Source organism: Lates calcarifer, linkage group LG16_LG22 (genome assembly GCF_001640805.2).
Source record: "Lates calcarifer isolate ASB-BC8 linkage group LG16_LG22, TLL_Latcal_v3, whole genome shotgun sequence".
Lineage (NCBI taxonomy): Eukaryota > Metazoa > Chordata > Actinopteri > Centropomidae > Lates > Lates calcarifer.
The window spans coordinates 16,366,269-16,382,633 of record NC_066848.1 but is presented as its reverse complement, the minus strand read 5'-3'; the positions used below and the strand labels follow the sequence as shown (position 1 = coordinate 16,382,633).

The following is a 16,365-nucleotide window of genomic DNA, read 5'->3' as shown; positions in this document are numbered from 1 at the left end:
AGGAAAGCAGAGGGTGGGCAAAGTGGCGCCAGGCAGCAGGCCGAAAACCTTTCACACACACACACTTAACAGACTCCCACAGGAGCCCATTCAGCTGTCGGCAGAGGAAGAATAGAGGTGATGGACAGGCAGAACAAAATGAGGTAAAGGTAATACTATTCAAGAGAGGTGACAGGTACAGTCATTTTGTATACATGTGTGTGTATTTTACAGGACGTGTCAATCAGCAGGAAAATGAAGCCAGAGTGACATGACCGCTGGGCAGAAAGATGTGAGTATGTATGACTGTGTGTTTCTCAGAATTTGTAAGTGTGTGTGTACTGATGAACGGAAATGTGTGTGCAAAAGAAACCAGTAGGTCTCTTGAAGTACCAGTTCACGTCGGGGGGGGGGTGCATGTGGAGGTGAGGAGTTGAAAAGTTCAGGTGTCCAGAGAAAAAAGCAAGAGACTTTTTTGCCTCATAGTGAAACATGTCACAAGAAATGCAAAATTAAAAACACTTAGATGAGATACAACACATACGAGTGATCAGACAAGGAAACACAGGCGTTGAACTTCCTTTGCTATAAACTGCATCTAATTTTCTAGGACAAACAACTCTGTAGGGCCACAAATGTTTTTGGTATCAATTAACCTGCCAATAATTTTCTCAATTAACTTATTGTTTTGTTTATGAAATTCCAGAAAACTGAGAACAAAGAAAGGTGTCTTCAAATTCCTTGTTTTATCCAACCATCAATCCAAAACCCAAAGATATTCTGTTTACTATTATTTATGACAAAGAAAAGTATAAAATCTTCACATTTGAGAAGATGTAACAGACTATATTTGGAGAAAAATATGAAAATGTCTGCAATGATTGAACAATTATTAAAATATTTGCCAAAGAGTTTAACTTTCTGTAAATGAACTAATAAATTCACAAACTAATAATTTCAGCTCAGCGGTTCTGTTTGTAAAGGTCTTCTAATTTCTTTTTTACCACCTTGAAAAGTAAAAACAAAAATGATTATTATAACTTTTGCAGGAGTGGTCACAATAAAGCAGTTTTTACAAATGGAGGACATCTGAAGAATGTAACTTTTAAACATAATCTTGCAGCATCCGTATGCCCATGTGCTTGTGTGTGTGCAAGAAAGTGAGGGAGAGAAAGATGGACACAGGGAGACAGGGAGATGAGTGGAGGCTCTTCTAAGCAGATGTGTAAACGTCATTAGAGGAGGTAATGGAGGGAAGTGGGGGGGAAACCTACTCCAGCAGAGGTATTTACCCAACGCCTGGAGCAGAAACACAAACACAGCACTAGTAATAACTGAGACAGACAGGCAGAGAAAGACAGAAAAAGAGATGTTTGGTGGAGAATGTTCAGTCAGGTCTTGATTAGGCAGAAGATTTGTTGGAAAAGACAAACAGCAAAAGAGAGGGAGACCTCTAGCTCAGTTATGCTGACAAAATGTTTTAACAATCCAATCCATTAAATGGAAATAAATTTCCACATTAATCCCAGGATTTCACTAAACTAGCAATGGTTGTATTTCCTCCCCCTCAGCTAATAGGCCTAATCCTGGCAAGTGTTTCACTAAAAGCCGAATGCATCTGCCCTATAGCAACGCCCAAGGGCAGGAAAGGCAATACTTCCAAACCAGTGGCACAATTGCTGGCTGACTTCAAAGAGATTCTCTGGGACTCTGTGCCTCTCCAGTGTCTGTCCCCTGTCACAGCGAAGGTGACACGTGTCATACTGACCGTGGTTTTGTTTTTGTTGTTGGATTTTCTTCTTTTAAAGCTGTTTAGTTCCCTGTTGTTCGCCCCTCACCTCCTGACCACAAACACGCGTATAAACGCTAAACACATGCATGGACTCACACACAAACAGAGATGTTGAAATGTGTCAGTTTGCATGGAGACACATATGTAAATAAGTAAATAAGTAAAACAAAATGTACAGCTCAAATCAGTTTTTACAAATGCTTACTCAGTGCACATACAGCCTAGTCATATTGTATCTACACATACACAGCTCAACTAAATTCCATTCTAGGTATTTATATCTCTTTTCATGCATTTCTTCATATATCTATTTTCTCTGAGTACCAGGAGTCTGACATAATGCACAAGTACACAACAATCCCATTTCTTGAAGGGAAATTTTGTATGCCAAATATTTGTACCTACTTTCAGCTCTAATTTTGGTTTGCTATTATTCATAGCAGCTGGAACTGCTGGAGCAACTGCTCTAAAGCTCTATGGCATAAAGGAAAACGATACATCAGATGACACTTCTTAGTATCAATAAGTTATTGTTTGGTTTGGTCTTTTCATTGGATTTGTTGACTATAAGAAAAGAAACTAATTATTGCCAGCCTTTAGACAGTATAATCATAGGCAAATTCACAACACTGCCACATGATCCCTCACTGGCTTCCCACCCATGAACACAAACAACTGCATTCAGTGTAGCCCCGGCTAATCTGAAAGCACTGCCGGGGGAACCTAAGGGAGCCAATAGAGGAAGAGTGCTTTAACACCTGGGCGCCTCAATCAGCAAGCCCTAACTGATTTTAAAGGTGTTTAAATGTGTAACAAAAAATGAATTTAACTGCTGGACTGTTTGTGTCCATTTGCCCCAAATGGTGACTGTGTCAACTACAGGGACATTAGCTGTATACTGTGTGTGGGAGTGTGACTGTGTGTATCTGAATTCAGCTCAGCCTCTGACAGAATTAACATTATCTTCTTTTAAACATTTTGGGCCAAAAATGTCCTGTAGCTATATTTCTGACTGTGCACAAAAGCACATAGAAACATAAAGCTCAGTTACAGCTTTTCACAGCTGGCGCACACAACCTCACTTTCAAGTACACAAAAACACAATCACACACACACACACACACCTGTCAATGGCTCAGGAGGACGAGGTCCTTTAAAGTTGTTGTCAGATTCACAGAGCGAGATGGACCCTGGCAAAACGAAAGGTCACGATGAACGTCCCCTAGACTTCTCAGCGGTCTTATTTCCCCGTCACATACTCACACCCACGCTGTCTGTCACCTCCCAGACGAGGCCATGACACCTTGGACACCTCTCAGCAGGCAGTGCCTCCCTCTGCCTCTCTCTCTCTCTGACAGGTTGACATGGCACAGAGTGGTCGGACGTCGATGGCACTTGCACCAAGAGGTTTGTTCTCTTTGCTGTGACCTCAGAGATGGATGCTGGTGTCATATCTCCCTTCTCCCCCTGCTGCAGTCTACAAGTAGAAATAAAATCCTTCCTATCGTCTACTCGTGGCTCTTCTCCCCTTTTTCCTGGCAGTTGTCCATCACATTTCATCACTATAGTATGATCTTCAGTGTGGGCAGTGAGGTTTTCAAACTCACACTTTTTCATTTTGATTGCAAGTAACTTAATCTAAACATATTTTAAAAAGTCCGCAACAGTAGCTAACAGTCATTTTGTTTATTGATTACAGTAATCTAATCCTCATTTAAAATACTGGCACCAAAAGTCTTAAAATTGCTTTGTTTATTTCACTACCAGTAAAAAATCCCAAAGGTGTTTGACTGACAACTGTGTTAATGAATGAATGTATGTATGTAATTAATCAGCTAATAATTTTAGAACCAGCTACTTACACTAATTCACTCTGGATAAAGTGGCCATCGGTGCCATCTTTGCTAAAAACAGAGGGTCAATGGTTGGATTTTGAAGACTTCAGAGCCTACAAATAAATCCATATGACACTGAGCATACGGAGCATAGAGCTTCAGTCGATACAGTTTTGGACAGTAGACATTCTAAACATTATAGAGCAAGGACAGAAACACAAGGTGCAAAGTTGATCAAAATGGTTCTAGCTGCTGTTTATGGACAAGTTTTGGATTTCACTCGATAGCTATAAAGCAAGTTGGCTGATTAGAGCACAGTGTCAACAGCCTTCATAGGGATCATTTCTATAGTAGCAAGTAGTTCCAATGAAAACATAGCAGTCTGAGGATTAAAGAGTAACCATTACATGAATTGTGGAAAGACAAGTTAATTTTTTGTATTTCTTTCACCTGATGCTCACCTGATGTACATTTGATGTTTCAGATTTGTAAGCATTTCTACGACAGTTTTCCACATTAAGTCACAATAAAAGCCTGGATGCAGGATTCAATGGAACACATTGGCTATTTTAAGGACTGAGCTGGAGACCTTTTGTTCAGTTTCCCTTTTTGTTCCCATTTCTATCCACCATTACCTGCCAAACCAAATGCCAAATACCATTACGGTTATCTTCAAAACAGTACACACACTGTAAAGAGAATAGCAGGGTATAATAAGCAGAAAAGCCGTGCTAAAGTTTGGCCTTTGTACCTCCACAGTTTCCTGACACATTTTGAGCATTTGGGAAAAGTTCTTCCTGTCAGCATGAAGTCTGGTAATTTGTCGTCTGCAGTAAGGGGTCAGTTAAGCTGCCGCTGAGATTGGAAATCAGCAGAATGGAAGCATGAAATAAGACAATTGTGTGCACACATCTGCACATACACACAAGCACATAAACACACAAATCTGGCTATTCTCCATCTGTCAGAAAGCCCAAACATCCAGCCGTGCGTGAAAACAGCCCTGCCCTGCCCAACACTCATCCTTAGAGAGTACAGTCATTGTGGAACTGAACGGCACGGCCTGTGCCCCATGACACACACACACACACACACACAAAAACAAACACAAACACACACCCTCACACAAAAGTCCATTGACTTAGACACTGACACACTGCTTATGTCAGTGTTGTGCTCCATTTGCCCCTGAGAAGTTCCTTGTTCACTTCATTTTGTCAGACACTATATAAAGACTCTCTCTCTCTCTCACACACAGACACACACACACAGACACACACACACACACACACACACACACAGACAGAGGGGAAATCCTACAGCACTGATTTCTGCTGTTTATTCAGGACAATAGCGGGGCTCTGCCTGTGCTGCTGGGTCAAGTTATGTCTTGTCAGACGCTGTATCCTCTTTCCATTGAGCCTGACGCTTACGAGTACCACAGGTGCCTGAACTGGGCCCCATGTTAAACACATTCACCCTGCAGTTAGACCTGTCTGATGTAAAGAGAACAGGCTCGTCTTTCACATCAAACGACCGTACACCTACAATTCAAACAGAGTTCACCTCATTTAGGCAAATGGTTATAGTTGACAGTAGGAAGTAAGGAAAAAAATGCAAATACAATTCAAAACTGACCTATTCAAGATTTTGTCCAATGCACTTCTCCCTTTCTTAAGTCTAAGAAGGGGAGATTATTGTACATTGTATGATCAAATGTCAATCAAATGTCAATAGTCTTAGGGCTGAAAAGGATATTTTGTTACATCTACTGTCCAGCTGTTGTGACTCTGACAATCAGATTTCTTAATATTGTTTCTTGTAATGCTGTCCATACCATTCTGGAAAGCAATGTCTTCCAAATGGATACAAGAGTAAAAGCAATATTTTAAATACCACAGACTTGTCCCCATAGACTTGTGCTATATTGACAATATCCAATGCTTTTCCTTTCACTCATGATACCATCTGTACATTTAGCCATCTTCATTAGAGGGTCTGTGTGACAACTGCTTGAGAGCTCAGCAGTTAAAACAACACATCACATTAAAACATCATCTGGGAGGGTAACAGGCAATGCTCACACCGGGGAAGTGATTTTGACAGATGATGTGCAACTGTTGGTTTAAAAGCTTTCATGTTTTGCTATTGTTAAGTTCACAACTTAAATATTCCAATGTAGGTGACCCGCCCACACAAAGAAATGTGTTCACAGAGCATATAAGCCTAATGTAGTTTATATGTCTGAATCAGTTAATGAACAGTGGTCATCAGAAATTATATTCAAGCAATACTGTCCACCCACTCAGTGGATACTGAAGGGTCTGGATGTCCTGACCTGATGTCACAGTCTCAAACCAGCATGAGGCTAGCCATGTGAAGCTCTTCAGCTTTCTATGTGTGTGATGATGTTCAGAGACAGTGTAGATGAATTAGTGTGTGACCACTGTGACAAATTTCCCACCGCCGCTCTCTTTAATGTGTGACAGGCCCTTCACTCCCCCCCCCCTTCTCTCCCATACATGTACATAGGCTTAACGTCGTCTGGGCGGGCCGATCCCGCCGGCTCACTGTCGGCACGGCAACCAGCGCTATCCTAGCTAACATCTGCTGCACGACCCCGGGCCACTCAGAATGGGCCTTAATCCCCACACAGCCGTGTTGTGGGGGAAAACATTCTTTCCTTTTAGTGAGTGCAGACAAACAGGGACTAGCGGAGTTGATGGTAACCTGCAGGCAACTGGCCTCTTGGAAGGACTGGGAATGTTGTGGGTTACGTGGCCCCCAATTGTGCCACGGCCCATTATGGCTGTGCAGAGGGGTGTGACCGCCAGCATCGGCAGCGAGTTGCCGTGGCTGGTCCAGTTGGATGGATTTGGGTTTTGAGGTTAATGAAAGGTGGTGCGAGTGGGCTAGGTGGGTGGGTCAGAGGGAGTTTGTCAGCCAGCCTTGTGGTGCTAAAACAACAGTTGCATTGATTAAAAAAAAAAAAAAAAAAAAAGGGAAAAAAGTGAACCTCCCTCCACCCTCTCTGATGTGAGTTTGCTGCCACATCAACTGGCTGTGGATCCACGACACTGTTGCTGCTGCATTTTTGGTCATCCTTCAGTGAGTTTTCAAAAAAGTGTGTTGGTTGCTGTGAAAAGCAGAGGGAACGGAGAAAGTGCATTCAGTTACAGGACACATGCACAATGTAAACATGTGGCAGTTTGGTGCCCCCCTGTGGTCACAGGTGCTGCAGGAGAACACAAACACATTCTCACACACAAAAAACTCATTATTTAAACCAAAAGACACTCACTCACACCAAGACACATTCAAAGTCATAACACGACAAGTAAACAACTCCTCAGCTTTCTGAAACAAGCTGAGCCATGATCCTCCATATTACTGTTTATGATAAAGATCTTCTTTTGCGGTGACGCACAAAGGAAATGAAGACATAGACCCATCAATCAGTCCATCAACTGCTATGAAATATGTATTTGTCTTAATATGGAGTTTGATTCCATCAAACTCCATTTCACGGACCATTTCCCTATGCAAACACCTCAGGGAGAAAGATGGAGAGAAGCAGAGTGGCAGAGTTTGGTTGAGGCTCGCTCAGAGGAAGAAACACACCTCTGAGGATGATTCTGTGTGTGTATAATATGAGATTTAATTGAATAGTTCTGCATCAGTGCCAATAAGTTACTCAGTGTGTTTGCAGTGGTCTGTGTTCTTTCTGATTGAAGGCTTGGTTGTCTTTTTTTCCCCCACAGCAAGCCAACACTTAGCCAGAAACAAAGTCCCTCTCAGGTTTCAATTACAGACAATCAGTAAGAGAGAAACTCAGAGAGGTAGTAGGTACATTGAGGCAGATTGGAAACATTCATACGCCTCCAGGCCTTGTCCTAAAAGTGCCAAATCCACACAATAACAACAGCTCAAATGGATCTACAGGCTATTTCTGGAAGCAACCAATACACGATGTCTCAGCTCAGGAAAGGGTTATTTGAAAGATGTGCTCTGCTCAGCATTTAACAAAAATGAGACTAAAATATCATCAGTAGAGAGAAAAAGAGAGAATTATTAAAAGGTACATCATATACAGCATGCTGAGTGAATAGATGTAACTTTGGTCATACAGGAATTAAATAATAATGAATAAAGAACCAACCCACATCATGCATAGCCTAGGTATAGATACAGCAGTCTTTTTTCATATAATGTGACAGTTCTAAATAGATTAGGCTTTTCCGGGCACAATGAGTGGCAGCACACCTATATCAACAAAAGCTGCATTTATAAAATTACAATGGGCTTAAATATACATGAACTCATTTTTTGAGGTTAACATTTGTCCACCTGGTTTCCCTTTATGCTGGTCATCATCGAAATACCTTCAAAATAGGTTCACTTTGGTGGCTACATGACACCTTCAAAGATAAATAATGTTGCTGCTTGCCTACTCCTGCATGTACTATATAAAGCAAAACAGTGTCAAAATCACTTGTTTTCAGATAGTTACCAGGTTTCACAGTGACCGTTCAAACTAAAAACTTTAAAGCCATAAGTCCAGTTCTTGAATGCAAGACTACGGCCGCAGCAACAAGTGTTTTTGAGAGTCTTCACCTCAAATTCATCAACACCAGTTTCCAAGTGCTATGTAAAGTGACACAGAATGACTATGGTTAACTATAAGCATGCACTGACACCTAGTGTCGTATTATGGTTATTGCAAATAAAAGCAAATGACAGGACAGGGCCATGTAGGTTCATTTTAAACAACGCAACTACTGTCTGCATCACAGTGTGGATAAAAAAAAATCATCTGTTCCATCTGATCTAAAGCTTCATCTAAAGCTTCATCAGCTAATCTAAGACAGGAACATGACACTGCCAAGCCACAGATATGCCACAAAGTAAGCAGGGTGTAGGCACAGTATAGAGAAGTTGAATATGATGGGAGATAGTAGTGACAGTGATGTAATTATCCACCGTGTTTATGTGTTGTTTATGTGTGTGTTCCCATGTGAATGCAACCTGCTATCTCAGTGTCTGCTGGTACACTGTGAGGGCTATTTGGTCTAGCGACGGAGATAAGAGGGTGATACTGAGGTCGATGTGTGTGCTGGCTATCTGCCTCCCAGCTGCCAACCGAACAGGGTCACTCAGGTGCACTCTGCGGGGACAAGTGGAGGAGCAGAACAGGAAGAGATAAAGTGAGAGGGGACAGAAAGGGTGGAGATGAAGAAGGCTGAATGACGAGGGAACAAAAGAGGAGGAGGGGATGGAGTGGACAAAGGACAGAGAGAGGGGTCAGCAGAGGAGACAGACACTGCGCAGACAGAGAGACGTGCTGCTGTTCATGCTGCCATGCATTTATCAAGATTTTCAAAGTGTGTGTACATACTCTGTATGAGTGCATTTATATGTGTATGAGAAAAATCCAGGTACTGCTGAGCTTTGAGCATGTTCACACTCCATAAGTGTGTGTGTGCATGTGTGTACAGCTCAGGATTTGTGCATGTGCAAACTATCCCACTCCCCTCAGCTCTGTGGGGCTCCTGGTCTTACCCTGTGGGTGGGACAAAACACCCACAATACCAATTGTTTTCACAGCACACACACAGAGGATCAGGCCGGCATGGCAAACTGGCACCAGATATTATCATGTGTGCTGCTGCTGTTTTTGGTTTCATTATGATTTCCTTTTCACAAAGACGAAGTATGCCTAATCCCCTCATGTCAACCTGACTGCAGAGACTGCCAGAGAAGAAAATAAACATTGGAATCTAACTTGTCAAATAAGTCAGTTACAGCAACAACAACTCTTTCAAATATGTGCTTATGTAAAGCCATAACGGTCATAAAAACGTAAGGAGATTTTGGGTGATTGCTATAAACGTTAATGGCTGCACCTGATACAGAACGCACTGAAAGGGTAATGAATATCTCAAAGACATACAATATTCTCACAGGACAAGCATTCCCATAAATCAGCAGATTAAATCCAAGACATGCACCTTAGCTTGGGCTTTTAAAAACATGAACTGAGCTCCAATTAATGCAGGAAAATAATCGCAGAACAGAAGTCGTACAGAGAAGTATTGACAAATTCAAACACCAGGATGTTTCCACATACATTAGTACACTCTATGTGTTGATAACACTGTAGGGATAACTATTTCTGCTTTCATAAAATACTTCTAGACAAGAAAAAAAAATCAAACATGGCAGTTATTGTTCATTACTCTCAACTGGTAGATTGGAGCCAGTCAGAAACAGTTGAAATACTAAAATACAGACCAGATAAACAAAACCAAATACTATACTGATACAAAGCCAGTTTCAAATGGCAGAATTCCCAAATCCACCTCCAAAATCATCAGCATTATGGAGAGAAATAAAGATGACTATTTACCAGGCACTACACCAGGTTTGTAGTGGTGCTTTGGCTGTATTCAAAATGAGCAGTAGGAGTTTGATCTCTGTGCTTTTTAGGTTACTAGCCTAAATGTGTAAGAATGGAGTAAGCAAACTAAGTAAATACTGAAAAGACAAAGGCAAAGCTGTTTCCAGTTTAACCACTGACCAGGTGGACAAACACAACTTTCAAAACTTCACCATGTCAGTAAAATGACTATAATGTCTGTAATGTCTTGGCAGCTATGAGAAGTATAAAGAGTAATCAATACTTAACTGACCCTTTACACCACAAGAAAGTATAACAGAATAAAATGTAATCAAATGGATTTAACAAAAGATTAACCTCAAGGCCACTATGTTCTTTTAATCTTTCCTCACTTGTAGATGCTTCTACTCCTCGTATCTTCTTCTGACAGATGGCATCATTTCTACATTTTGTGAAAGAAAACTTTCACGCCTCTGGAACTAACCTTTTGAAGAGTCTGCAGATTGAATTTACAATTTAATTCCAGGATTCAAATCTACAAACCTTTCCATAATCTTAAACTTGAGGTTGAAATTTCATATGGCACAGAACTATACAGTTAAAATCAATCAGTAAGTGAATGTTTTGTTTTTGTTTTTTACAGCTGTCTGCCCCCTGGAGCTGAGCAGGTAACAAGCAGTGAGTTTATCAGTTGTCTTCCTGCTCATCACCACACTGTCACATTGTTTATATAAGAGTATAGATTTGTGGGGATTTAAAAACTTTTTCAGGTCTGGGTGAGATTTCATTGCCATTACTTTCTCAGGGTTTGATTGGCATGACACATTGTACTAGCTAACTGCTGGCTATAAATAACCATTTTTAAAAGGATGTCAACCTTCCCTCACCTCTCTGAGCAGTGGACAAAGAGTTTCGCTCACTCTGGAAATAGCAGGTGATAAACAAAATTGGATCATCAAAAGAAGAAGACCGCAGCATATCTCAAGGCCCTTCCAATCAATGAAAAACACCCACAGTGTGATCATACAGCATTATGCCAGCCAAAAGACAGCTGTGAGCACCTGTTTGTCCCATACTGACACCCATGACAGCCATAAGCACATGCCACACAGAGGGGTAAAAATGTAACTGGAGCTGAGAGGAACACTGCCAGGCTGTGGCAGCTGCTTCAAACAGCTCTGAATCCAGCTATCACACGCAGAGCCTTTTGAGAAGGGAAGCGTCCGTGTCAGCCCCTGTCACTGGCAGATGGAGACACGAAAAGCAAGGCCAGTTTTGCGCTTTGGATGAAGAATTGGTGGTGGATCAGGTTCATTTAATGCTGTTAGACTGAAACATAGGATAGCAGGATGTTTGACAAAAAGGAAAATATTATTATGACATGAGAATGTCACCTGTCACATAGAGACTAAGGGCAGTAATTGTGGGTCTAAACCTGACTGGCCCAGCATCAGGTTTTTAACAACAGTATCACTGCAGCACTGAAAACCAAAGGTATTATCTGATTGGGCTTAAAAACATTTACTCCATAACTGTGTGCCATTGAATTATGTGCTATCACATTTTGTTGAAAAAAGAAAAAAAAATCAAATTTAATCTCATCTAGTTTCCTATATTAAAATTGTATGACTATGTATCACATCCTTCTCCTGCAATAAAAATAAATGCAGTGATGTAGAGAATATGCAATATATATATATATATATATATATATATATATATACATACACACACACACACACACACACACACACATTGTGATGTTGTAGCAAAATTCCTCTGTTTCACGCTTATCTGTTCTTCAATTAGATTAGCACTGCAATGATTAGTCAATTAATCAAATAGTGAACTGATAGAAAAGGAACTTGAAACTGTTTCAATTAATTGTTTAGGTCAAAATTTACAAACAATTGTTTGTTCCAGGTCCTTAAATGTGAATATTTCATGCTTGAGTGATGGTTGGACAAAACAAGACATCTGAAGATGTTCCCTTGGGATGTGGTGGTTTATAAATTTAAAATTATACAGTTAATTGACTAACTAACTAACTAAATTATTTTTATTGTATGAAGCACTTTGTGTTACATTGTTTTGTATGAAAGGTGCTATACAAATGAAGGGTAGTTGATATTGGTGCCATCAGACACTGTTTAGTCTAAACAATGGGTATGTTGTCAGGATAGAAGCATTAATGGCCAGGTTTGTATCACTGCTGTCAATCACATCTGAGGGAAAAACTGTTTACTGCTGTTTCATACGGCAACACTCAAAGATGGGGAGAAAAGCCTGTCATCATAATGGGAGCAAGACACGATAATTGGCGAATTGGGCGTAACAAAGCACACTTTCTCTCCTCAAAGGCATTCACAGGATTTAACTTGTTTGCACATACAAAAGGTGATGGAATCAGTTCTATGTAAAATGAAGAAAAAGAGAGGCTGAGAGAAAAGTTCAATGCAGGCCAACTTTCTCACCTCCACACACCTGGCCAATCAGTGTTGAAGTGGGCATGCTTGCCAGATTGTGGATTTTGGAAAGTGACCAAAATTGTCAGACAGAGCCCTCCACAATAACAACCTCAAAAAGGTACAGAGTGAGGGGAGTCTCAGACACTGCTCAACCATCTGACAAGCATCATAGTGACATCTCAGACGTCCATTTCACTCCACCACACAAGTCACACAAGAACTGTGGTATGATAACCAAAATGTTCTATCTGGCATTATATGACAATGGCAATTTAACATTTTATAACAATTGTATTTTCAAATGCAATATATTTTACAACTCTAAGTGCAATTATTTTTTATATTGTGTGATTGGACAACCTTGCTGTAAATAATCCAAAATATTATCCTAGAGGAAACTGAAAAATCAGTTTCACCATAAAATCACTTGGCACAGTGTTCTAACCCTGCAGACAGCCAGCCTAACTGGTTTACGATGAGACCACAGTCTGGTGCCAGCTAGGTGTAACAGCATCTCCTCTGCTTTTTGTTCAACTCATGTAACGAGCCTGTAATGAGGCCATGAAATATTGATGACCATGCTCATCTAACAGTGGGCCTCTATGGGGTCCTCTCAACTCAAAACAAGATAGCAGAAAGAAGCACTTTACGCCTCCCTTCCTGAGGAACCAAAAATTAAGAGACTACTTTGAGAGCAGATCAAAATCTCTAAATCTTGATGTACAAACAGCTATTGTAATTCATGCAATACTAGTGGATGATTTGCATGTCCACAGTAAAAGTACAGTTTAACAGTAATGGAGCTGAGGCAGCAAATAATCATTATTTTCTCAATTAATCATCTGGTTTATAAAACATCAGAAAATATTCAATTTGCTAACATTTAAAACCAAGAAAAACAGCAAACTGTCACATTTGAGTGCCTGGAATCATCAATTAATTGAAGTTTTTGTTTGTTTTTGTTTTTGTTTCTATTATCAAAATAGTTGCAGAAAAATAGAGATTTGGAGGTCTTTCACTTAGTATTTTTGAGTGTTAAATTATATAAATCCTTATGTTTCTGAGAAACTCACAAACCAATGTCTTTGCTTTACTTTTCTTGACACTTTTAAAAAGTTATCACTTAGAGAGCCAGACATCCAACAGTTCAAGCAACATACATTTAAATGAATTCAAGGCAGGCTTCTGTCAAGTCTGTTTGACTGCTAAACTTTAACCACCTCCACACACGGAGAAGGGGGGAAGAAAGACCTCAGAGAGGTAACTGTCATCACCTTACCTTGATTATCTCACCGACAAGGGTGGAAAAAGTTTTCGTGCTCTGTCCCAGCTTGCTCAGCTTCGGTGATTTTTGTTGATTCTTTAACTTAACCTTATGGTAACTGCAAACTTAACACATGGTTTTCACTGCAAACATTCAGTGAATTTGGTGTAAGGATGGCACGTGAACGCAATTAGTCGCTGTTGCCTCAGGTAGTTAGCATTATGCAAACTTAACAACCTACTTTGCACTCAAAACGCTTACGTTTAATCAGTTTCATTTCGTAGGGACAGAGCTTATTAACACCTCCAGTCGCCATTCGGTCATCTAATCACATATGTTGGTCCTCTGTCTGCATTTCTGATGAGTAGCTAAGCTAAAGTGACTGACAAACCGTGCTTTCTATGCTAGCTGGCTGGCTATGTGCTGCCTCTGGATACAGGTCGCTAAGCAACTGCAAGCGGTACTTTAGGCTATGCTAACCAGCTAGCTTATTGGCGACCGTGTGTGTCAACTACTTAGCTCATTAAATAGCGACATCATGTATCATGACTACTGTTTGTGCAGCCTAGGTAATAGTAGCGTCACAGATAGAAGCGTTTCCTTTAACTATCTACGCAGTAACCCGTTGAGACTAGTTTGTTCTTTTCGATGAAGGGCTACATCAACTATCGAAAACTACAACTCCCCGGATCCTCAGACCGCCGTGTGACAGTTACAAGTGTCGCAAACAACTGAGGGCTTAAATAGGAGTGATCTGCGAGTTGAGCGAGAGGTAGGTGAGAGAGCAACCCAGGCTGTCCTGTGAACATGGTAAGTAGAGCTGGCGCATGCATTATTTCCCCTTAAATACTTATGAAACTGTGGTTATTCTGTTCGATTCAGTGAGCAGTTCACAAAAAGTTTAGCAAAGTTTGTTAAAGCTAGTAAGTTCATTTTAACGATACTCATAGTCTGGCTCGCCGCATGACGTAACCAACCCCCTTAGGGCTCAAATGTGTATTTAAAAATATGTTACATTCATATAAAGGTACTTCAATTTGCTTCATAGCTGGCGAGTGGATGGTAAAGATGACGATGAACTTGATAACCTAAGAATATCCTGGTTTTATTATGTAATACCGGTAGTCCTGTTCAGAGGGCACATAGTCTATTTTTGAACTGATCCCCTGCTTTAGTAAATCCTTTAGACAAGAATAGACGCCCAGCCCACTTGTGCTGAACAATTAAACTGTCCATTTCATACCTGTCCTCCCACTGAAATCAGTGCTAATGGCACTGACAGCACTGTTCTTTGCTTTGTGTCTTGCAGTCTGAGCCTATTAGAGTTCTGGTGACTGGCGCTGCTGGGCAGATTGCCTATTCACTGTTGTTCAGTATTGCCAAGGGAGATGTCTTTGGCAAAGATCAGGTAAGGAAGGGCTTTGTCTTCTTAGCACAACTCATTCAATTTCCTCATCTCATTAGGCAGTGTCACTAGTCATATATAGGATATGGACAGTGCCCAGTAAACAGCTGTGAGGGTCACAAGTTTGCCATGCCATATTGGGGGGCGTGGGGGCGACCATGAACAGATGTTGTCCCTGTGGAAACTTATCAGATTGCACTTGCTCGTCCACACACCCTGGGACAAGTCAGGGTTGTCCTTGAAGTCGTTGAAATGGATCTTGTGCCAAGAGTCTTAAGCCAATTTTAAAACCACTTGATCCATTTGGCATGCGCCACAGTCAGTGAGCCACATGGCTTAAGCCTTCACACTGTGTTCCAGAAACAACTAAGTCCCCCACTGACATGTCACTATAGATTGGAATTATGATTTGAATTCAGTTCAGTGTGTTTCATTCATCTCATACCATTCATCCCACTGCCTACCTCCCCCAGCCAATCATCTTGCTCCTTTTGGACATTACGCCCATGTTGCCAGTCCTGGATGGTGTTGTCATGGAGCTGCAGGACTGTGCCCTCCCCCTTCTGAGAGGTAACCATTTAAGGGTGGGACAGATAATGACACAAGAAAATAACATGATACGTTGTCTTTTATGTTATTGATTCACTGGCTTCAAATATGACAGGTTTCCTTAAACCTTATGATAGATTGAAAATATTTTATTTGTTGATAGGCAGGGTGTTTTCCATATGTTGCACCTTTTGCCAGTTTATAGCTTTTTTCCTAATCTAATGACAGAGTATACATACATGTTGCCAATGTTTCCTCTAAGCTGCACGCCTGCACAATCGCGCACTGCTCCTGCTTTCTCCACGCACAGCAAAACTACGTAGCGCATAAAATTACAGTGTGCACGTCTGATGTTGCTCACAGTGGTCTGAGGAATTCTCAGGGAGTTTGTGTTTATGCTCAGACACATGAAAAATTAGGGGGAACATTGCATGTTGCTATGTTTATTTTGAAAATCTAGTGTCTGTGATACTAATATCAATTCATAATGCAACATATATGTAATCCTGCTAAATTAAATGGCTGTGTAAGGGTTATTTATTATGTGTATTATATTAATAACGCACCACACTTACTATGATTTATAGTAATAATTGTATTATGAGCTAACCTGTGATAGTCCCCTCTGTTAGCCATAGCTCTAGCCTCTCCCCTAAGCATGTACCATCATCATGCT

At 40.8% G+C, this 16,365-nt stretch overlaps 2 protein-coding genes across 3 annotated transcripts in view; one reads left to right on the top strand and one right to left on the bottom strand.

Annotated features, from left to right (window-relative positions):
• The window catches only part of wdpcp (WD repeat containing planar cell polarity effector), a 95,640-nt gene that overhangs the window by 64,970 nt on the left and 14,305 nt on the right, over positions 1–16,365 (bottom strand). The window contains exon 1 of one of the 2 annotated variants that reach the window (XM_018661345.2): positions 13,751–14,354. The exons of the other annotated variant lie outside the window; for it this stretch is intronic. The gene's annotated coding sequence lies outside the window, so the exon portion shown is untranslated. Of the gene's footprint in view, positions 1–13,750; positions 14,355–16,365 lie in introns of those variants that run through there. 2 annotated transcript variants of the gene reach the window in all.
• Positions 14,477–16,365, top strand: part of mdh1ab (malate dehydrogenase 1Ab, NAD (soluble)) — a 14,145-nt gene continuing 12,256 nt past the window's right edge. Inside the window, exons 1-3 of the mRNA XM_018661396.2 lie at positions 14,477–14,545; positions 15,045–15,143; positions 15,614–15,710. Coding sequence (XP_018516912.1) covers positions 14,543–14,545; positions 15,045–15,143; positions 15,614–15,710 — 199 coding nt within the window. The 5' untranslated portion in view covers positions 14,477–14,542. The remainder of the gene's footprint in view (positions 14,546–15,044; positions 15,144–15,613; positions 15,711–16,365) is intronic.